The sequence below is a fragment of the Molossus molossus genome, unplaced genomic scaffold, assembly GCF_014108415.1.
Source record: "Molossus molossus isolate mMolMol1 unplaced genomic scaffold, mMolMol1.p scaffold_m16_p_3, whole genome shotgun sequence".
In the NCBI taxonomy this organism is placed as follows: Eukaryota; Metazoa; Chordata; class Mammalia; order Chiroptera; family Molossidae; genus Molossus; species Molossus molossus.
Genome location: NW_023425366.1, coordinates 120,102,254 through 120,125,282, shown reverse-complemented (window position 1 = coordinate 120,125,282; position 23,029 = coordinate 120,102,254). Strand labels below are relative to the sequence as shown.

The following is a 23,029-nucleotide window of genomic DNA, read 5'->3' as shown; positions in this document are numbered from 1 at the left end:
CCTGGCCGTGTCGATGTTGTGATTGTGGTCAAGTTTTCAAGTTTCATCTGGTAGTTTCTCAAAAGAAGCCCCTCTCTCTGTGGCCCCTACTCCAGCCCCTCCATGCCTTGGCCCAGGACTCTGCCTGGGTGTGGGGAGTTCTGGCCAGGAAGGCACAACATGGCTATAGGCCTGGGCACCAGCCTTCTCCCAGTCCTTCAGTAAAAACTTACCCAAGGGAGGCTTGCGACACCTTCGTGCCTGGCAAGCCCCTTGCAAGGACAGAGGCTCCAAATGTTCATCGTGCCCTGGAGACAGCCATTCCATGCAAACCCCTTTACCTTGGTTTCCCAGACCTGTCCTCAGCTCCCCACCCGACACCCCATTTTAAGGCCCAGTTCAAGGTTGGGGTCCCTCTGCATAGCTGACTACTCATGCATTGCTTGAAGCTGGCTTTTCATTATACCAGATGAGGTTGCCACATTTCATTCTTACAGACAGATGCCTCTGGAGTTGCGGTTGATTGACAACCCTGTACATTGTAGTATAGATCAAATTATGTGTGGATATTTAAGTGAACATGTTTACAATTTTTGTATATATGGATCTCTTCCTCCCTCCTCTGAAAGAACAATCCGTGATTGTGTATTTTCAGTGTCCCATGTTCTAACTGTAACTTCTTTACAATAAAGACTGTAAATGAGTTTACTGTGGCCCAGACACTCTAAGACTTATTCCTACCCTTTCCCCTCCCGGTGGCAGAGGCTGGGCTCTGAAGGGCACCTGGGCCCAGAATCTAGGAAGGTGCAGAGAAGTGGAGGCCAGGCAGACCTCCATGTTCTGGGGGTTCCAGGTCCATCAGCCCTCACTACACATCACACTGGTCTGGAACTGGATTGCTCAGAGCAGGCTCTCTGAAATGGTGGGGGAAATCCTGTCTCTTTTACCACTTTTATAATAGCAGGAGTACTAGATATTTCTTGTGGGAGTGTATCTTTAGTAGTTCTTTCATCAGTCAACAGATGTAAAATTGGAGTCTTTATATTACTCCCATGTTCTTGAAGGATAGTTTTACTGGGCATATAAATGTTGTCATTTTCCTCAGAACTTTAAAGCTATTTCTCTAGCCCAGCCAGTGTTGCTCAGTGGTTGAGCATCAACCTATGTACTAAGATGCTACTGGTTTGATTCCTGGTCAGGGCACATGCCCAGGTTTTGGGCTCAATCCCCAGTGGGGGATGTGTAAGGGGAGGCCAATTTATGTTCTCTCATCAATGTTTCTCTCTCTCCTTCTCTCTCTCTAAAAATCAATAAAAACATTTTTTTTAATTAAAAAAAATATATTTCTACTCTTCTTTAGGTTCTTATACTGCTGATGAGAGCAGTGATAACAATTTGCATTCCTCAATAGGTTATGTCATTTTGGTAATAATTTTTTTCTAAGTAGGTCTAGATGTGGCTTTAAAAATCATCCATAGTGCTGGTTTGTATTTTTCTTTCTTCAGTGCTTGGGTAAAGTGGTCATTATTTCTCCACATGTTATTTTCTCACCACTTTCTGCTCCTGGGACACCCATCAGATGTATCATGCAGCTTCCAGGGCCATATTGCATGACCAAACTGCCCTTTGGAGATTTCCCCAGCTTGGTCTAGTTTACTTTTTCTTTTCTTTTCTTTATTGATTTTAGAGAGGAAGGGCAAGGGAGACACAGATAGAAACATCGAGGAGGAGAGCATCAATTGGCTGCCTCCTGCATGCCCCCCACTGGGGATTAGGCCCACAACCTGGGCATGTGCCGTGGCCGGGAATTGAACCAGCAACCTCTTAGTACATAGGTTGATGCTCAACCACTGAGCAGCACTGGCCGGGCATGGCTTACTTTTGAACCAAACTTTTTATGTCAGTTTTTCATTTCTAAGATTTCTAATTGGTTGGTAACCTCCTGATTAAGCAAAGCAGTTAAGAACCATCTCTGGAGCTGGAATGCTGGCTTGGCCACAATCAAGCTTGGTCATCTTGGGCAAGTCTCTTGTCTGTGCCTCAGATTCCCCTTCTATAAAAGGATATTAGATCCTGTCACATAGGGTGGGGTGACTACATGTGTAAACTTGTTAACACGTGTTAAGAGCTCAAAGCAGTGCTTGTCACACAGCCAGAACTAAAGTGTCACCTAGTATTACAGATTTTACTTAAGAACAGGTATTTTTAGTACCATTAATGTTATATCAGTTTCCAGATTGCTCTTCTGTGAGGTTGGTTGTACTCAGTTCTGCAAGCAGGGCATCAGCTAGGAGGCACTTGTGTGTGGTGGGAAATGCAGGTGGCCTCTGATGCACTGCCTAATGGATGGTGACAGGGAGTGGAGGTTCTTCTCTCCTAGGGGGTGCTGAGCATGGCCATCACCTAAGGACACTGCTCCAGTTCTAGCCACCAGCAGGCAAGCAATACCATCCAAGTCCTCAGCTTCAGGCTGGCAGTGGCAATGCAGCCATGTGGCTCTGGCCTGGCCCCTCTGCAGGCCACTGACTTTAGCCTTCATCACTGTGGGTTCACCATTTTGCTTCTTTTAGAAAGACATTTCCACTTCCTCTCCCCTAAGGATGTTTCCTTTGCCTTATTTGGATGTAGTTATATGTTTAGAAGTTTTTCCTATTTATATGTTTGGGGCAGAAAGGGGAGATTTCAGTTGTGTCTAGTCCCCTTTCAAAATACCAGATCACAGCCTGGCTGGTGTGGCTTAGTGGATTGAGCATTGCCCCATGGACTCTGAGGTCTCACTTTGATTCCCCGTCAGGGCACATGCTTGGGTTGTGGGCTCGATTCCCAGTAGGGGGCATATAAGAGGTAGCTGATTGATGTTTCTCTCTCATTCCCTTCCTCTCTCTCTAAAAAAAAAAAAATCAATAAAAACATACTAAAAAAGATTTATCAAAATTTCAGATCATGAGTTATTTTTCTTATAGTAATTCATATGTGCCCCCTCTCCCACTGTTTCTAAATTGTTCTTGTTGAAGTTCATCTTTAGTAATTCTTTCACCCACCTTGGATGTAAACCCGTGCCTGTATGCCTCTCATGTTCTGGAAGTATAGTTTTACTGGGTACAAAGTGTAGGTCAAGCATGGCTGTGTCTATTCCTGGAAGGCTTGGGTAGTGCTAGACCTCCAGGATTGGGGCCCCTTGGGTGGCTTCTGCTTACTGTGAGGAAAGCCCAGCTGTCCATTTCTCCCCTGGGGACCTTCTACTGGCTGACCACCTGAGCTATAACAAGTAAAAATTCCAGAATTCCCCTTGCTACTGAGTGACCTCAGAAGTCAGAGAAGCTCAAAATGCCAGCTATGTGCATTATTGCAAAATAAATTTATTTGAAGATAAACTTTTATAAAAGGTCAGAGGCAATCTGAGAGCCCAGATTCAGCTTGTCTCGTAGAAAGATTTAACTTCAAGTAGCACAATTTTGTGTCTGCTTTTAATCCTGAATATTCTTGAATCATGAAACAGCCAACTGTTTACACAACACACTCAATACCTTACTCCAGCGCACCAGTGGACCCACAGCTTCAGGCTTGGGGGCCATGGTGCTGCAGCCCTCAGGCTCTAGAGGTCCCAGATTGGGCTGCTGTGGCCACTAGCTCTGACAGCATGGACAAGTCCCGGCAGCCCAGCCCTTCCCTCCTGTGGCAGCTTCCAAAATCATTAGATACAAACCAAGACTGGCCCACCACTAGGCAGGGGTATCTGCCCAGTTCCCAGGAGGAAACCAGATGGACTCCTGCCTAACTGTGCTGACATGGTTAAGTGGGCTGTCCTTGTGACTCCTGGTGGGCCGATCAAGCAAAGGGCCTGAGCAGACGGCCTCACCAGGGCCTTACCTGGCTGCCTGGCAACCCAGGAGGAGGAGGAAGAGGGACAAAGGAGGCTCACAGGTGTGGCCAGCTCCTGCCCACATGGCGGAAGCTATGTGAGGGTCCTGGCAACAGCTTGCAGGGAGGGGAAGTCATCATCCTGGGCAGTGTGCAGAGCCTGGTGGCTGCTGACGTCACCATTTGCAAGTACCTGCTGGCAGGTAGGGCACACACAGCAGTCCAGGCCCGCCTGCTGGGTGCTGGCCTGCCATGCACTCCTCTTGTTCTTCTTTGACTTGGTGCTGGGAAGCCTCTCTTGGCCTCGGAAGTCCGTGTGTGCAGACAGAAGCTCCTGTTGCTTGGCTGTGTCAGGCAGGAGCACCAGCAGCTCATTGAATATCTTCTGGAAGTTCTCCCCAAGCAGGTCTCGGCAGCTTTTATAATACTGGGCTGCGGAGATCATGCCCTGCCACCCAGAGCCAGATCCAGTCACCCCTGGCTCAGGCCTGGGCCCCAGGTGGCAGGCTGCATCCCCACCCCCTCTGCCTCCCCCGCCAGCCTGACCTGTCTAAACTCCCCCGAGTGACTCTTGAACTCGCTGAAGCGGGTTTCATCACTCTGCAGGAAGTCCTTGATGGACTGGATGAGCTGTAGGTTCCTCTCCCGGAAGTTCTCAGGGACCAGGTAGGCCCGGGGCACTGGTGTCAGCCTGGGTCTGGGAGTCGGGAGATGGAGGCTTCAGTTTTTGGGGTGGCCCAAGGTGAAGGTACTCTATCCTGGCCCCCAGTGGCACAAGGCTGGGCAACCCGCCACACTTACGCTTTTGTGGTGGTGGTAGTGCTGGGGACACAAGCTGGGTGGGGGCTAGGCAGGCCGGAGAAGCCAGGGGGCGGCTTGCTGATTGGGGGCACCAGACCTGGCGGAGGTGGGGGCGGAGTGCCCTTCAGGAGCACCACAGTGCTGAAGCCTGTGGGGTGGCACACCAAGACCCAGATAATGACCCTCACTGGCCAGGCCTCATCCCTCACATTCCATAGGCTTCCCAGCTCACCCAGGTCAAGCTTCCATCCAGAGACCACACCTCCCCTGAAGAACACGCTCAAAGCCTGATGATGCCTAGAGCCAGCACACATGGTGCACTCCCTTGTGGCAAATGCTGACCTAAGTTAACTCATTTGCCCGTCTTGAAAGGGTGCTAGGATTGCCCGGTTTTACATGGAGGAAAGGGGCACAGAGAGATTAAGTAGTAAACAAGGTCATGCTGTTCACAGATGGTAGCATCTACATCTAGACTTCCACTATACTTCTTTCTTTTTTATCCTCACCCGAGGACTTTTTTTTCCATTTTTTGTTCAGATAGAGTAGGAGGGAGAGAGAGGAAGACAAACATTGACATGAAAGGGACACATCGAGTGGCTGCCACCCGCACGACCAACCAGGGCCGGGGACAAACTGCAACTGAGGTTTGTGCCCTTAGCGGGAACCGAACCTGGGTCTCTCTGGACCGCAGGCTGACACTCTAATCGCTGAGCCAAACCGGCCAGGGCAACTTCCACTATACTTCTAAGGCAGCTGGAAACCACTGCACAGGCTCACCTCTCCCCACCTGCAGTCCTGTGTCTGCCTATACAACATAACCTCGGGCCCCGAGGGGCTCAAGACTGACTCTACTACCCTGACCCCTTCCCAGACATTCAAAAGCAGGCCTGAGCCAGGTGCACCTACCTGGGGGAGGGGGCATCCTGGGTGGGCAGGGGCCGCCGAGTGCTGGGAAGTCTTCCTGGGGTGTGGGGCAGGGGAGGGGCCCCAGCGGCCGCGGGAGCCCAGGGGGTTCCTTGGGGACACTCCGAGCAGGGGCCGGCCCCTCTGTGTGTCCATTGACGATGACAGTGACTGGCCCCTCAGCTCTGCCAGTGGGAGCCAGATGGGCCTGCTCAGCCCCAGGGGGCCCAACTTTTTCAGGGGGTAGTGGCAGTGGCAGGGGTGATGTGGCACCCAGCTTCTCGGAGCCCACCTTCTTCTTCTTGCCAACTTTGGTGAAGGTCTGGGTGGAGGCCAATGCCAGCAGGGAGGAGACAGCGACCGTTGTGGGCACACTCCGCAGCTCCTGGGTGGTGAGGCCAGTGTGGCTATCCTCCTCTTCCTCCTCCTCCGTGGTGGGTGGCCCACCCTTCTTGCTGCCCTTACCCCCCTTCCCAGCCTTCCTGGGGGGCTGACTGCCCCCACCAGCAGCCTGGGCCCCTGGGGTGGGTTGCACCACCTTCTTGCTGCTGCTGCTGCTATTCCAGGCAGAGATGAGGCTGGTGGGGGCTGTGCTGGGCTTAGAGGTGGAGGACACCAGGGCAGGGAAGTCATCCTCCTGGAAGGTGCTCCTGCCCCTGGTGGGAACTGGGTATACCAGTGCCAGCCCCACAGGGCCCAGGGCTGCTGCCGTGGAGCAGGAGGAGGAAGTAGAGGTGCAGAGACTGGGGAAATCTTCATCCTTGAGCTTCGAAGTGGGGGGCGGGAGGGTGCTGAGTCCAGGGAGGGGAGAGGGGTCAGTGGCCTGCCAGGCCCTGGACTGCCCTGCACCCACCCTCCATACAATCTCTGCACTTTTGCCCCAGTTCATGTACATGTGTACCTCAGAAGTGTGGCCCCTGCAGCTGGGTTTGTGGCTGGGAAGGCCTCTTGGCTTACAGGACCGTTTGTTGAAGCTTCTTTGGGGCCTTCAAGACACAAAAGAGCACTATGTCAGGTTGGTCAACATCGAAGGGGCATGAGCAGGAGCAGGCCCTCTGGGGTGACCAAGGAACCTCCCAGGCGGCTCCCAGAGCTACCTGCAGGCAGGGCCAGCTCACCTGGGCCTTCACCCTGAGTCCGGAGCAGGCGCCGGGGCCCCCGAGGCTCCTCAGCTCCCCATATCCCTGCCTCCTCTTTCTTGAGCCTGCTGCCCTCTTCCCGGTCCTCGCTCCTGTGCGTCTCCTGCTGGTGCTGCGTGGCCACCGAGGCCCGGATGGCAGCTGCCACTTCTCGATCCTCTTCTTCCCTGATATGGGGCGGCCTTTAGACTGGGCAAGGCCCTGGACTACAGTGGTGTGCAGGGCAGGGATTGGGGAGGGGCCTTGTTCCTAGGAAGACTGGACACCAGGAGGTGCCAGGAGCTAGGCCTAAGGCCAGCTGGTCAGTGCTGGTCCACCCTCACTGGCCACAAGAAGGAGCTGTGGAGCAGCAGAAGCCCTCCCACCAACCTTAGGCTGTGGAGACAGGCAGCACCTGGGCTCAGTGCTCTGGATTAGCATCTGGGGTCCCCAGGTACCTGGATCCTGCCAGGCATTGGGGGCAGCCTCCAGCCTGAGCATGTGCCTGTAGCACTGGTGTCTTATGGCACAGCTACACTGAACCTCCAAGTGATGCAGGCCCCTCTCACCCACCCCAACCTGCAGGTCCTGGTGTGTCTGGCTGAAATTAGAGGAAAGAAGGGGGAATTCTTGCTCGCTGAAGACACTGAGGAGACCCTACTGCCACGTCCAGGACATCAGATGCCAGAAGGCCAGAGTCCCCAGACCCCCGTGCCTGTTCCTAGCCTGGCTGTGGGCCGCTGCCATCGCAGCTGTGGTACCAGAAGAATGACGGCAGCATGCAAATCCTCCCACCTCTTGTACCTCCAGCTTCCTCGGCGACTCTGCTGGGCTCCACGGCCACTGGCCCGGCCTGCTCGGCCTTGACGGTTATACCTGTCCACCTCCTCATAGTCCTCGCCACTGACGATCCCTGTGGCCAGCACACAGCCTGTCACGGGCCCAGGCCAGGCTGAACGCTAGTGCTCTGGCTTATAGAGCAGAGGCTGCCCTGTCCCTACAGCACATGAGTCCAAGAGACAGGCTCATACATATAGAGGGGTCCACACCAGCCCCAGGCTTCTACGGCCTGGGTACCAGGTCAGAGCAAGAAGTGGGCTTGGAGAGGGGTCTGGGCCTGCCAGTTGCACAAGACAGGACCCACACACAGCAGGTGCTCAAAAATCTTCCAACCCAGGGAGAGTCCCAGGGACCCTAGATGCTGAGGAAATTGGCCAGGAAAAAGAGCTCCCTGCAGTCACAGTATGCTCAGAGAAGCAGGTTCAACAAGTGTCCCTTGTCCCCACTGACACATGAAGTGCCGAATCAGGACTTGGGAGCACCAGGCTGGAGCCCTTGGGAGCCCATTTGGCAGAGGGGAGCCCCTGCTTACCTTCATTCCGGCGTGAGTGTCGTGGTGTGTAGCTAAACTGCAGGTCGATCTGGCGGTTCTGGCGGGCCTCAGCACGGCTCCGACTGTGACAGGCTGTCTTGTGGGCCTTAAGGTCAATCTCGGTGCGGAAGGCATGGGTGAACTGCTCGGTACTGCAGCGGCCCTCCTCGCACAAGAAGTGCTTCTCCCGGAAGTGCTCACGCAGATAAGCATAGTCGCTGACAGGGTGTCAGCAGGCGCACTGTCAGCCCTACCACCCCAGCCAGTGGCCTCTGCCCAGCTTGCTCTGGGTGTCCTAGGGACCACCCCATGCCATCCCACACACACCTGTAGTAGTCTTGGGCCCCATCTGAATCACAGAAGTGGCAGAAGTAGTGGTCTCGACGCAGGTGCTTTAGCAGCTCATCATTATCCAGGTAACGCTCATCACAGAACTTGCAGAGTGGGTGCCCACGGTGCGACGTATCATCAGGGTCTCCCTGCATGCGGTGCCGCGCCAGGTCCTTGCGTGAGTACCACTTGCGCTCATACGTGAAGATCTGCAAGGAGGAGAGGGCTGGGCAAGGGTGTGGGCTCCCAGGCCTCCTGCCTCTTCCCACAGTCTGACTATGGAGAGGTCCTAGCTCTGATCCAGAGCCCCCAGACACCAGAGCCTGATGGGCCTACATAGTCACTGGGAGCCCCTCCCTGCCTGGGCTGTGTGCAGCCTGACTACCCCTACCCAGGGGTCTGTGAGGCAAGAGAGCTGGGGGGGGCTCCAGGGGTCCGATCTGTCCAGAGTCAGCCACCAGCCTCTCACAGCTATTTGGCTAAGTCCCACCATACCACCCCCTCTACACAGCCTGACCACCATCCACCTCTGCCTGGGGCTCTCCCTTGGTCTCTGAGAGCCCCAGATGGGTGCTGTAGGGGTAGGTGCGCACCTTGAGGTGTTTGAGGCACAGCTTGCAGCAGAAGAGCTCATGCTGTTTCCTCATGTGCTGCTCCAGGTCCCCGAAGAGGACGAAAGGTGGCAGTGCAGGGCACTTTGGGCACTCGTGCTGCAGCAGCTGCCTGGGAGACACCGAGAGCCACCCGCCCCCACAGACACTCAGCGTCGCCATCTGGAGCAAGCACTGGCACCTCCTCACAGCCCCCTGCTCCATGCCTGTAGATGCCCTGGGAGCAGGAGCCAGGACAGGAACTCTCATCCATGTCCTCCATGGCTCTGACCTTTGAGTCAGATGGTACTGACACAGGGTCAGAAACTACTCCCCGCCAGGGCCCAAGTCAAGCAAGGCCGCAAGATGGGATTGGGTCTATGATCCAGGAGAATTAACCCCTGCATCAAGTGGACATGATAATAAGCCCACACAGGGGGCTGGGATCAAAAGCCCAGGTTCTAGCCAAGCCAGGGGCCACCCCTTCCCTAGAAGACTAGGACTACCCTGTGACAACTGTACCCCTTCAATGGGTTTTCCTGCCAAGCCTGACTTACAGGAGCTCTTGTGCACCTCAAAGGCTCCAGAAAGCAGGCACTGGGTGCTATGCCAGGAACACTTTTTCTGAATTCACCCCCTGCCCCCATCTCTACCCGCCTAAGGAAGGGTGCTTTGAGTGTCTCCAGTTACAGGGAAGGAAACGGAGGACAGAAACCCAGCCACCTGGCCCTTGACGTCCATGCTACACCAAGCGCCCTTACCCTCCTATGGTTTTGGGGAGCACAGGAGGTGACGGGGATGTGCCCATCCTGCCACAAAGTGCCCCACAGACACAGGCCAGCCACAGACTCTAGGAGCCCAAACTGATGCTTTCTTTCTCACCTATACAAGGCAAACACTTTCCCATCAGCAAAGTAGATATCATACTTCTTCTCATGCTGCAGCTGGTGAATGGGGATTGTAGCAAAGGCAGGAAGCTTCTTCCCAAAGACCACCTGGAACCAAAAGTGAGAGGACCTGGTGAGCGGGGCAGTGGGCAGCCACTAGAGGGCACAATCAGAATGAGAAGAAAGGGCACTCAGGGCACCTCCTGGTGGGCAGGCCAGAGGCAGGTCCCAGCAGACAGCATCCTCTACCTCTCTGGGCTAATGGAGGCTCCTCTCCTTACCAGCAGTTGAGGAACTTGGGGTTGCTGGGATAGAGATGCAATGCCCAGTCTCGCCAGCAGGGGGAAGTAGGCTCCCCACTCATTCACAGCCAAACCTACACCTGCACAGACAGAGGCTGCCCCAGAACAGTGACTGCCAGGGGCAGTGACAGGGACCAAATGTCCAGGCAAACCAGGGTTTGTTTGTTTGTTTGTTTGTTTGTTTATCCTCACCCGAGGACATTTTTCCATTTTTTGTTCAGACAGAGTGGGAGGGAGAGGAAGAGAGAGAGAGAAACATCGACGTGAAAGGGACACATCGAGTGGCTGCCTCCCGCGCAACCCAACCAGGGCCGGGGACAAACTGCAACCGAGGTATGTGCCCTTAGCGGGAACCGAACCCGGGTCTCTGAATCACAGGCCGATGCTTTAACTGCTGAGCCAAACCGGCCAGGGCGCAAACCAGGGTTTAATCACAGGACAGTTTTCATGGGGAAAGACAAAGTCCAAGAAGCACCTAAAAAAAATAACAAATGCTGCCAGGCCTAGATAGGTCAGGTGACCATGTGTCAGGACCTGGCCACTCTGTCCACCCATGTTTCTATGCCATAGGAGAGGGGCTCCTCCACAGGACTGTCATGGCCCAGGCTGTTCTTGGCCAGCTTCCTGCCTGTTAACCAGACTGTCTATAGGAGTCAAAGGGACAAGATGGTGTGCATATGACAAGGCTAGACACAGAAACCTCTACAGCCCAGCAGCTCCTCAGGGGTCTCCAACACTCTTAGGTAAAGCCTGCTGGACCTGCTCTGCCCTTCCACAGACCCCTGCACTGGATGATAACCAAACCCTGTCCCTCCCCTCCAGGCCAACAAGGGCAGTGCTCTCTCCAGGCCTCCCTCATCCTCCATCCCCTCTTTCTCTATGGCCCCCAATCCTTTCCCTTGGATCAAAACACGAGCCTCTCCATGCCCCTTCCTGTTCCACCACTGTCCCCACAGCTGGAGCTGGTTGCTGGCCTCAGTTCCGAGTCCTCACTAACACAGTGGGGGTGAGGGGTAAGGGATCTTCACATTAAGAAAGGTCATGACAGACCTGGCTGGTTTGGCTCAGCGCTTAGGGCGTCGGCCTGCAGACCAGAGTTGTGGGTTTGATTCCCAGCCCTGGTCAGGTCGTGTGGGAGGCAACCAGTCGATGTGTTTCTTTCACGTGGAGTGTGGAGTGAGTGTGTGTGTGTATCTCCTACTCTATCTGAAGATAAATGGAAAAATATCCTTGGGTGAGGATTAAAAAAAATAAAAAAAAAAGGTCACGTGGAGTACTATGCAGCTGTTAAGAAAGAAAGATCTCTTATCCTTTGAGACGACATGAAGGGACCTGGAAAGTATTATCCTAAGCGAAACAAGCCAAGCAGAAAAAGACAAATACCACATGATCTCACTTACTTGTGGAATATAATGATCATAACAGTCTGAGGAATGGGGTAGTCCCAGAGACATGGAAGTAGGATACACACTAACAACCCTCAGAAGAGGGGATGGTGGGGGGAGGGAAGAGATAAACCACAGAACTTATATGCATGTACGAATAACTAATGGACATGGACAACAAAGCCAGGCATGGGGTGGGGGGGTGGGGGATGGGGAGGAAGGTGTCAACGGGGTAAAAAAGAAGAAACATCTGCAACAAAAATAAAATAAAATAAATTTTTTTTAAAAAAGTAAAAAAAAAAAAAAGGTCACGACAAGATCATCCCTTTATGTTTAGGCTCAGCCAGGGAGGATGTCTGGGACCAGAACTGCCATGAGCTTGAGAAAGCACAGGACTGATGGGGGAGAGCTGATGATCACACTGTCTCCCAGCAGCAGGGCAGTTAAAACTGGTTCCACTGGGTAAGGAGCCAGGGAGCTCAACCTCCACCTCTGGGGACAAACTGGGGGGGAGGGGTGTGGAGGAGGCAAACACTTAAGTCTGCCCCCACGGAAGCCCAAGAGAGGTGTTATGGTCCAGTCAAATCCATTGAGGGGTGGGGTTTGAGCAGGGCCCCAACAGGCCTTTTTACTTTTGGTCCTCATGGGTAGCAATGCCAAGCACTATCCTCTGCCACACACTGAGCTAGAGTGGGAGCCTCATCCCAGCTTACTCCCATGTCTTCAGGGGGTATTGTGGCTCCACCACCAAAGAGTCACCCTCCACATCCCTCCACACCCCTCCTCAGCTTATCCTCTGGTCTGGGCCTCAAGCTGGCATCTTCTCATGAAGCCCATGCCCAGCCCTGCCTTTCGACTCCTCCTAAGGGTACCTTACCAGCCCAGACTCCAGTTCCTCCTGCATTTTGCCCAGGGGCAGGTGCACGAAGGACCAAGGCCAAGAGTCAGGCAGGATGCTGCTGGAGGAGCTATCCGCCAAACAAGGTGCCTTAGCTAGGTTGAGGCAACACAGGCTGCAGATTTAGGAGCTTTGGCATCTGCCTGCAAGGTGACCAAGCAAGCAGCCTACAAAAAAATCCTTGAGGCTGCTAAGAAGCATCCAAGCACAACAGACTTAGCAGAGGAAAGACTTCCTTCCCCAGAAAAAAAACCTGTGCTGGTATGCCCTGTCACACCACCTCCCTGCTCCAGTGCCCTCTTCTCAGTGGTCAGTTCCCATCTAATGTGGGTGATGTCTCCTTGGGCTACAGGCACCCCTGCCATGAACAGAGGAAGGTGCAGGTCTCAAGACCAATCAGAGGAAGGTGCAGGTCTCAAGACCAATCACCAGGCCGCTTGGGTGAGTACTTGGCCCTCCTGAGTAGTCTGGTGGGGCAGCCCAGGCTGGGCAAAGCCAGGAGAAGGGGGACACTAGGCTGGCTCAGGAAAGGACCAGAACCATAGGAAAAGGCTTGGGAAAGGAAAGTGACCATGGGCATGCAGGCACATGGCTGGGGTTTTATAAGAATGAAAGTGAGCAGGTTTGGAGCTGGGGATGTGGAGTGGGAAAATGCTAACTGCCCTTCCCACATAGACTGTGAGACTGGGACTACCCCCTAACCCAAGGTCTGCACCCAGAGATCGAGCCCAGCAATGAATAGACAAGGTGATGGAAGTGCAGCCTGGTATAGCTAGTGTTCCTGTCTGCAGCTGAGGCTGAGGCAATTGGTAAGATTGAATGGCTGAACAAGGGCATGGTGGCCTGGCCAGGGATGGGCAGGAACACACCAGGGATCCAACAAGTATGGCCCAAGACCCACCCACACTGGTGATCACTCATGGGTCCAAGGACACTTGAGGATGGGCCATCCTGGGCAGCCCCTGGGTGGGCCATGCAGTAAATGACAAAGGGGGAAAACGCACTCCTGGGTAGGCCCAGGATGGCCAGGCTAGTCCCTGAGGAGAGAAAGGGGGAGATAGGGGTGAGGGAGCTCCCACTGGAGCACTCCACAGGGACAAGACTGGGGCCTTGCTGCTCCCCATCCCAGTATGCAGTGGGCACTCACTAAGAGTGAGTGCATGAGAGGACAGGTACTTCCAGCAGTGACCACTGACAAGAGTGAGCCAGATGGTGAGGGGCAGTGAGTATGGCCCTAGGGCAAGGAAAGGAATAGTGTGAGCTCCTGGGGACCATTCCACCTAGAGAGTACAGGCACCAAAGGAGCCCAGATAATCTTAGAGGAGGAGGTCCAGGAGGGAGGTAGTAAGGAGGAGGCACCAACAACAGAAAAGCATCACCTGAGTCAGCAGGTCCTGCCTCAGAACCTGCCTTCAGCCTCCCCTCCCACTTCCTGCCTGTGAAATGGGAGGTGGGGCTGTATTAGGTGGCCTGCAGGGCCCCTCCTAGCTCAGACACATCCCACTTTGTACAGCAATCCCATCAAGCCTCTTTGATATCACTGGGTATCAGGGCAAAGTGGAGAGCAAGACAAGAATCATCTTTTGGAAGAAGTTGCCTGTGGGAAAGATGTGATCAGGGAAGATGTGACCAGGGAACTGGGGAACTTGACATCAGTCTCAACCTTGTGCACTCAGCCTCCACCCTGAGCATCTGCCAGCAATCTAGATTGATCTGGCTCCTCGCCTGACCAGCAGCTGCAGGGCTATGCTTCATCTGCTCTTCCCAATGCCTGCCCCCATAGGCCAGCACAGGGAAGCACTCGGTCAAGGTGTAGAAATTCACCAGCAAATAGAGCTGGCCTGTTCTCATAGCATCACCACACACTTTCCTCCCAGTTTTTTTCAATGACATAGTTTCATAAGAGAGGAGAGAGCAGAGGCAAGTTTCCAGGCTAGGGATGGCTGTGGGATTCCTGACTTGGTATGGGACACAGGAATTCAGAGGACAGTGTAAAACTCAACTAATTAATAGGAAGGGTTAGGGCAAAGCTGCAAGTTAAAGAGTGGTAGTGCCCTGGCTGGTGTGGCTCAGTTGATTGAGCATCATCATCCCCAGCATCAAAGGGTTGCTGGTTTGATCCTGGTCAGGGCACATACCCAGGTTGTGGGTTCGATCTCCAATCAGGGCACGTAAGAGAGGAAACAGATTGATGTCTCTCTCTCTCTTCTCTCTCTCTCTCTGTTCCTCTCTAAAAACCAACTTAAAAAAATTTTTTTTTTAACTACAAAAAGTGGGAGTGGAGCAGGATGTATAGGAACATCATCTCCCGAAACTTCCTAGGACACTCGCCTGCTGCCCAGCAATTTGGGGCAGGCCTGAGAAGAAAGCCAGGGTCAGCCAGGGTCACCTGATGCCAAACCACACCCCAGCTGGACCCTGCTGACAGCTCATGTCAACATCTCCTTGCCACAAAGCATTTGGAGGACATGGGATCCATAAAGAGTGAGAGAGGCCAGATGCTGACGACAATAGCCATACAGAGGTGTTGGCTCACTTTTGAGTAAGACCAGCAGTGCCCAGGACGAGGGCCTCCTTGGCACCTTCTTTCCTGGACAGAAGCTACAGGTGTGCTGGGAAACCTGGCCATTCCAGAGTTTCATCATGCTACACAAGAATGGCTGGCAAGGCAGGCTCTGGCAAAGTTGGGAGGTGCCCTCTGAGTAGGCCCCAGGTTTCCCCGACTGTCCCAACACCCCAGATCTCTCGCAGGGCTGTGTCCATCTCTGTCCACCCCATTACAGACTGACAGCATCCCCAAGTGTCTTTTTCTGATAGGGCACAAAGTAGGTGCCCACAGAGTGCTCATGGATTACAAAATCCACTTGGTCCCTTTAACATAAATGTCTACTTTAAAAAAGAAAAAAGAATGAACCTATTCCCCAACAATGTCATTTCTGCCTTACTTCTAGGAAGAGAAAGTCAGATTTCCTGGCAGGTGTCACCAGCCCAAGCTTTCCATGAACCAGGGAAATTTCACAACACTGGAAGCAAACAGATCTCAAAGTGCAAACCAAGGGAGCCCCAGCTAGGTGCTCCCAGCCAGCAGCTGGCATTGTGGGGAGGGAGGGGGAAAGTTTCCTGACCCCTCCAAGGCTTCCAAGTGTGGACACACTCAGAAATCCCCCGCTTCACTAGGGAGCTGAGTGAGTCCCCCAGGCAGAACTGGCAAGGAGGAAATCTTCAGGACCCTTTTAACTTCATCCACCAAGCATTCTGAAGAAACCTCAATGGTTCTACCTTCCCTTCCGGTGGGCAGGTCTGGGTGCTACCTCCATTCAGTAGATGTAAAATGTCAGTTTCACTACCAGGGGGTGGGGTGGGCCAGAAACACAGCTAGGCTGGAAAAACCAAGTTTGACCCTGTGCTTCCAAAACAGATTGCCTCTAGAGGTGCCCACTTATCCTGTCTCCTCCATCAAAATAGACTCCTGAAGACAAGCAGGTCGAGTCCTTGCTTTTATCATACTCATTCCTATGGCCCGACAGGAATTCCCGGGGTGCAGAAGGAAAGTCCCCAGGCTCTGTTCCCAAAGGGACCACTCACTTTTCAACCCATCGTGGCCACCTCCTGCCTCCTGGCCCCAGACGCCCCACAGTAGGCCTGACGGTCAGGACACTGCCCCGGGTGGCCCGCCAGGCCTCTCTTTTGGAAGCCGGCGCCATCAGGTCCGCGGGCGGACATTAGGAAGACAGTCTCCTTCCGGATGACGGGTGCCCGCCGCCCAGTACCGCCCCACCCGGTCGCGCCCCCGTGACCGCCCGGCGCCCGGAACGCGCGGTCCGGCTGCCGCGACGCACCTGGCGCAGCTCCTCGCGGCACACGGCGCAATATCGCTGTTCGCACAGCACCCGCATCTTGGTGGAGCAGCGGTAGCACACCGGGTGGTCACAGCGGCCCAGCGCCGTGGCCTCCAGATCTCCGCAGCACAGCACGCAGCTCCCGCCGCCTCGCTCCGGCGCCACCGTCGCCGCCTCCAGGGCTGCGCGCAGACTATCGGCGTCTGCTGCTGCCGTCGCCGCCGTAGCCGCCGCCGCCGCCATGGTAAGGGCTCCGGCCCCCTCCCGGCCGGCGCGGCGCGGCCAGTCTCCTGGCGGGCCCGCCCCTTCCTGGGTCGACGTCATCGTCCCGCCCATCAACGGCCCCGCCCGGCGGAAGTGCAGACGAGATTTCCGCCCCGGAGAGGTACTTGTTAGACTAACCCCTCTGACGTTGGGGCTACATGTGAAAGTCTGCGGCTCTCTCGCTTGACCCTTTTCTTGGGCCGCCCTCTGTTCCTGCGGCTCCATTCAATAGGGTGCCATTGTCAAACTCTGTGTTAGAGACCTCAATCTAGACGGGAATTAAGAGGGCCTGAAGGAGGAGCTCTCACACCACGTGTCAGAAAAGTCCCACAGGAAGAACTCTAGGGTTACAACAGAGTTCTATGGTCGTATCAGCCCCTCCCCTTAACTTCCTGTGCTCCTCTATAAAGTATTCTCCATCTTTTTTCGGCTGAATTTGCACGTGGCTCACCAAGTGCGCAGGTTCTGTAATGAAATCCTTTCTTTTTCCTGAATAAATCCTTTTTTGTGATGAAATACCTAGTTGGCATTTTTACGCATGAGTTGGGGGGGGCTTACGTGGAATCTAGAGAATAAGCCCCCATTGCTTCGCATAGGGAAGCAAACCGGTGCTAGTGCCCATAGAGCTGTCTTGAGCTCACTGTCTTCAGCTCAGGAGCTGGAAAAGGTAAGCCTTCTCTTGGAACTGCGCTTCTGCTTCTTGCTCTGAAGCTCTCCAAGCATTACTCTGGAACTTTTGAATTTTTTGTTTAAAGGCCTTGTTTTGTTCATGAGCTAATTTGGCACTCTAGCCACATGCCCTATAGGGATGGTCTCTAGGAGCTCAGTCTTCGGCTTATCTCTTCGTAGAGCAGGCTTTATCCACTAAAGAACTGGCTTTTTAGCCTTTGGCGGGGACTCTCTGTGATTGGCAGGTATTTAGCCTGCAGGTTGCTTGAGCTTTATAGACTGTTTTGAGCCTTTGTTCTAGACAAAAGCCTCTGAAAGTGGGATCTCAGTTACCTAAATATTTTCAGAATGTTCCTCCTAAAGGCACTCACTCCACCTGAAATTATGTTGAAAAGCCCTCAGTCACTCTTTATGTGCATATTTAAGTTGGTTTGTCTGACCAAAAGTGATAGAAGTAAACCGTCATTTTAGAAAAAGCAAGTACTTAGGAGATAACTAGACCCTCTTGCTTCTCAGTAGATAACCAGACCTTTTTGCTTCCTGCTTCTGTAAGCTGCTTACTGCTCTCTCATCTAAAGAATGTCCGTCCAGCCCTGGCCTCTTTGGCTCAGCGGTTAGAGCATCGGCCTGCGGTCCAGAGAGACGCGGGTTCAGTTCCCACTAAGGGCATGTACCTCGGTTGCAGTTTGTCCCCGGCCCTGGTTGGGTCGTGTAGGTGACAACCACTCGATGTGTCCCTTTCACATTGATGTTGATGTTGCTCTCTCTCTCTCTCCCCCTCTCCCTCCCCCCCTCCCTCCCTCTCCCACTCTATCTGAACAAAATACCGAAAAATGTCCTCCGGTGAGGATGAAAAAAAGAGAATGTCCGCCCAGCCCACTATAAAACTAGGCACGCCCTGCAGCTCGGGGCCCCGAATTTGGAGACTGCCTCCTCTGGGTCCGCACGTGTAAATAAAGGAACCTCTTTGCTTCCTCTGGTGTTCTGAGTCTTTTCCGTAATATTTTGGTTCCCTGACCGGGAAACAACTCACACGAGCAGGTGTTTGCCACCGGTGAGGTGGCCTCATGGGCGCTTCATGGAGCCCTGTGACAGAGGGAAGCATGCGCCCCCGCCATTTTGAGTCCCTGCCCGCTCTGGGCTCCATGGCCAGCTGTCAGTGAGGTTCACACCCCACCTGGGCTACCAGGGAAAACGAATGGGACCAGCTTCAGGGACTGCACGGCTTCAGGACCAGTGAGTGCCCCGGGGACCAGGAGCCAGAGTACAGGCCCACCCTTGAGGTAGAAGGAGAAACTGGTCACCTCTCAGGCCTTTAGGTCACCAGGTAGGGCAAGCCCTAATGGGAGGGAATGTTTAAACTCTGTTGAATGTCGCCCTGGCTGGTTTGGCTCAGCGGTTAGAGCATCGGCCTGCGGTCTGGAGAGACCCGGGTTCAGTTCCCGCTAAGGGCACGTACTTCGGTTGCAGTTTGTCCCCGGCCCTGGTTGGTCATGCGGGTGGCAGCCACTCGATGTGTCCCTTCACGTCGATGTTTCTCTCTCTCTCTTCCTCTCTCTCCCACTCTATCTGTACAAAAAATGGAAAAATATCCTCGGGTGAGGATAATAAAAATAAAATAAAATAAACTCTGTTGAATGTCAGTGTGTGAATGAGTGTGAATGTCTGTGTGGCTCCACTGGTACAGGCCTACGGAGTCTGAGTGAGCCCCAACCTGCGGTACCGTGGTGACCTCATACCGCTCAGGGCAGCATCAGGTTCTGGGGGACATAATCCCTCCCTGCAAACATGATCTGAATCAGGGGTTTGTACTGACCTGCCAAAGCTAAGAGGCACCTAAATCCCCACCCCTTGTCTGTCTGTGCCATTATGAGAGGAGAAACTATGGGAGGAGGCCCATCAACAGTACTTGACTGCATGTTGCAGGATTTTGATTGGTTCCAGGGCCAGGATCCGAGCATGACCCCGAGCCAATTGGAAACCTTCTGTTCAGCCTAATGGCCTAGTTTTGGGGTAGGCTAGCCCCCTGAGGGAACCCTCAACCTAGGAATCATACGGGCAGTGCATCTGATAGTAACAGGGAGGCCAGGACACACAGACCAGTACATCTATATACATAGATGGAAAGAACTAGCTCAGGACATGCCAAAGTAGCTCCAACGCTGTGCTGGGCAGAAGCCGAGATTGGCAGGGATAACTGGAACAAAGAAAAAGACCTCACCTTGCCAAACATGGGCAGTCCCTACCCACATCCTCATGGCTCACTCTAAGGAGGCACACCGATCCCCCATTTTCAAAGGCGACCCAGAGGAAGAACCCCCCCCCCGTCTACTTACCCCCCATATGCGCCTGAGACGGTCCCCCAGACCCCCGAAATCGACACGCCACCACCATCTGTCACCAACACCAGCCCCAGAAGTGCCCCCGGCCTCCCCGGTCTCGACAAGGCGCGGCAATGGCAGCCACTCCAGATGCCTCTCAGGGAGACCCAAGCCCCGCCACAAGTTGGGCCAGATGGTACAGAGCAGCCAGGACGGACCATCGTTTATTACCAATTGTTCACCACCACTGACCTCTTAAACTGGAACCACCATACTCCGTCATACTCGGAGAAACCCCAAGCCCGATTGACCTTATGGAATCCATCATACAGATGCATCATCCTACCTGGCATGACTGCTGACAGCTACTCCTCATGCTGTTCAACACTGAGGAGCGAAGGCGCATTCTCCAGGAAGCCCACCGATATCTGGAGACCACAGCGTCCATGGGCACTTTAGACCCAGCCCAATGGGCAAGAGCAGCAGCACCTGAGGCCCAACCTGACTGGGACCGCCACTCAGAAGAAGGAAGGGCTGCACTTCAGAGATACAGGGATGCCCTTCTCCTTGGAATCTGGGCAGGGGCCCTACAGCCTACTAACATGTCAATGTGACTCAGTAGCCTGACGAATGCCCTGGGGTTTTTTTTGTTTTTGTTTTTGTTTTTTATCCTCACCCGAGGATATTTTTCCATTTTTTTTTGGTACAGATAGAGTGGGAGGGAGAGAGAGAGAAACATCGATGTGAAGGGACACATCGAGTGGCTGCCACCCGCACAACCAACCAGGGCCGGGGACAAACTGCAACCGAAGTACGTGCCCTTAGCGGGAACCGAACCCGGGTCTCTCCGGACCGCAGGCCGACGCTCTAACCGCTGAGCCAAACTGGCCAGGGCTGCCCTGGGGATTTTTACGAACGTCTGTGTGAGGCCTATTGGATATACACCTCATTTGATCCTGAAGGGCCAGACAACCAGAGAATGGTCAACATGGCGTCTGTCTCCCAATCAGCCTCGGACATCAGGAAGAAGCTTCAGAAACTTGAGGGCTTTGCCGATTGAACATAAGCCGACTAATAGAGATTGCCAACAAGGTATACAATAACAGAGAGGAGGCGGCTGAGCGGGAGGCTCAAAAAAGAATGGAGAAAAAGGCAGCCCTCCTAGCAGCCACACTAGGAAATCCTCTGCCACCCAGGAAAGGCCAGCAACCAGAAGGAAAAAACAAGCCTACACACTGGAGTGTGGAAGCAGACCAATGGGCATACTGCAAAGAAAGGGAGGGGACACTGGAAAAGAGAGTGTCCCAACCAAAAGAAGAAAAGGCAGGCCGATAGACAAGCGGGACCTGAGACCCAAGCGCCTACCATCCTCGGTTTGGCAGGCCTAGACTCAGACTAGGGGAGACTGGGCTCACTATATCTCGGCCCCCATGAGCCCATGGTTCAAATGACAGTAGGTGGCCAAACCCTCCCCTTTTTGGTAGATACTGAGGCAGAACATTCAGTAGTAACAACCGCGTTTGCACCTCCCTCAGGGCACGAGATCTCTATCATTGTTGCCACCGGTCAGCCTAGTGGCCCCAGACAGTTTTGTCAAGCCCGAACTGTAGAACTCGGGCCACCAGGTAAAGCACGAATTCCTGTACATACCAGAGTGCCCGGTTCCGCTCCTGTGACGCCACCTGCTTTCTAAGCTAGGAGCCCAGATCTCCTTTCGCCCATCAGGAGAGGCTCACTTACAAGTTGGCACCCCACACCTCATTGCAGTCTTGGTTCCCCGGGAATAAGAATATTGACTATATAAGGAAGCAGAGGAAGGCCAACGGGAGCCCACAGAGGGAAGAGGGATTGACCTTCGAAAGAGATACGCAAAGGTCTGGGCAGAAGACAGCCGGCCAGGATTGGCAGGGAACCATCCGCCTATAATTATAGAACTGAAGCTGGGAGCTGGACCGAAACAGATCCGCCAGTACCCCATCCCCAGGAAGGCCAGGCTAGGCATCACAGAAGTAATCCAGAAGCATCTATGGGAAGGTATACTTGTCCCATGCCAGTCCCCCTGGAACACTCCCTTGCTGCCAGTGAAGAAGTCAGATAAGAGTGGATACAGGCCGGTACAGGACCCGCGAGCAGTGAACGAGGCAACAATCACACTGCACCTTGTGGTACTGAACCTATACACGCGCCTTAGCCAGCTCCTGCTGGAGGCAGCCTGGTTCACCTGTTTGGACTTGAAGGACGCCTTTTTCTGCCTCCGACATTCAAGGCGAGCCAACTACTCTTTGCTTTCGAATGGGAAGACCCCCACACTGCAGCAAAAACCCAACTGACCTGGACCAGATTGCCATGAGGATTTAAAAATTCGCCCACTCTCTTCAAAGAGGCCTTGGCCAGAGACTTAAAACCATTTACTGACACAGAAATGGACCTAGTGTTGCTACAATATGATGATGATCTCCTACTAGCCGCCCCCACATTGGACTTGTGCTGGGAGGGTACCTACTAGCTCTTTGAACTGCTAACAGAGGCAGGGTACTGGGCCTCATGGAGGAAAGCACAGATACGCCAGGCCCAAGTAAAATACCTGGGATTCCTCATTTCCCAAGGGAAACAGGTCCTGGGCCAGGAAAGGAAGCAGGTCATAATGGCCCTACCAACTCCAGCCACATGGAGGGAACTTCGAGAGTTCCTAGGGGCAGCCAGGTTCTGCCGAATCTGGATACTGGGGTATGCAGCATTGGCCAAACCACTTTACCAAATGCTAAAAGGCCCAGACACAGCACCCCTCCTATGGGAAGCAAACAGGAGAAAGCCTTCCAGGCTATAAAATATCATCTTAGGCACGCAAGCTGGCCCCAGGGCTGCCAGACCCCAGTCGGCCTTTCAACCTCTACATGCATGAAAAGGAGAAAATAGCTTTAGGGGTTCTTACCCAGCAGATGGGGCCACGGCAAAGGCCAGTTGCATACCTGTCTAAGCAACTGGACAGTGTAGCAGCAGGAGGGCCACCTTGCCTGACGACCATAGCTGCAGCTGTCACTCTCTTACAGGAGACAGACAAACTAACACTTGGGCAAGAAATCAACATATTTGTTCCCCACGCAGTATCTAGCCTTCTGGCTGGACAGGGACACAAATGGCTCTCCAACCTGAGACTGACACAGTACCAGGGACTACTCCATGAGAACCCCCGAGTGAAAGTCAGCACTGTCTGGCGAATACACCTGGCTATGTTCCTCCCTGCTGAGCTGGGAGAACCAGACCACGATTGCCTCGAGACAACTGCAGAGGTGCATGCCAGCCTTCCAGACCTGCGGGACCAGCCTCTAGACAAGCCAGACTTAACACTCCACACTGATGGGAGCAGTTACATGACTGAGGGGAAGCGAATGGCAGGGTATGCTGTCGTGGACAATGAGAAAATAACTGAAGCAAAGCCCCTGTCGGCCAGCTGGTCCACCCAAAGGACAGAACTCTGGGCATTAATTAGGGCACTCGAAATAACAGAAG

At 53.8% G+C, this 23,029-nt stretch overlaps 1 protein-coding gene across 1 annotated transcript; it reads right to left on the bottom strand.

Moving 5' to 3' along the window:
• Positions 1–3,371: 3,371 nt before the first annotated feature.
• ZNF598 (zinc finger protein 598, E3 ubiquitin ligase) lies at positions 3,372–16,508 on the bottom strand. Its single transcript, XM_036279754.1, has 12 exons — positions 16,266–16,508; positions 9,837–9,949; positions 8,958–9,087; positions 8,362–8,573; positions 8,035–8,252; positions 7,458–7,575; positions 6,663–6,850; positions 6,446–6,530; positions 5,548–6,335; positions 4,642–4,789; positions 4,387–4,537; positions 3,372–4,288 (listed from the first exon to the last, which is right to left on the bottom strand). Exons 1-12 carry the CDS (start codon positions 16,506–16,508, stop codon positions 3,935–3,937), a joined length of 2,748 nt encoding a protein of 915 aa, XP_036135647.1. The 3' UTR covers positions 3,372–3,934.
• Between the last annotated feature and the right edge of the window lie 6,521 nt (positions 16,509–23,029).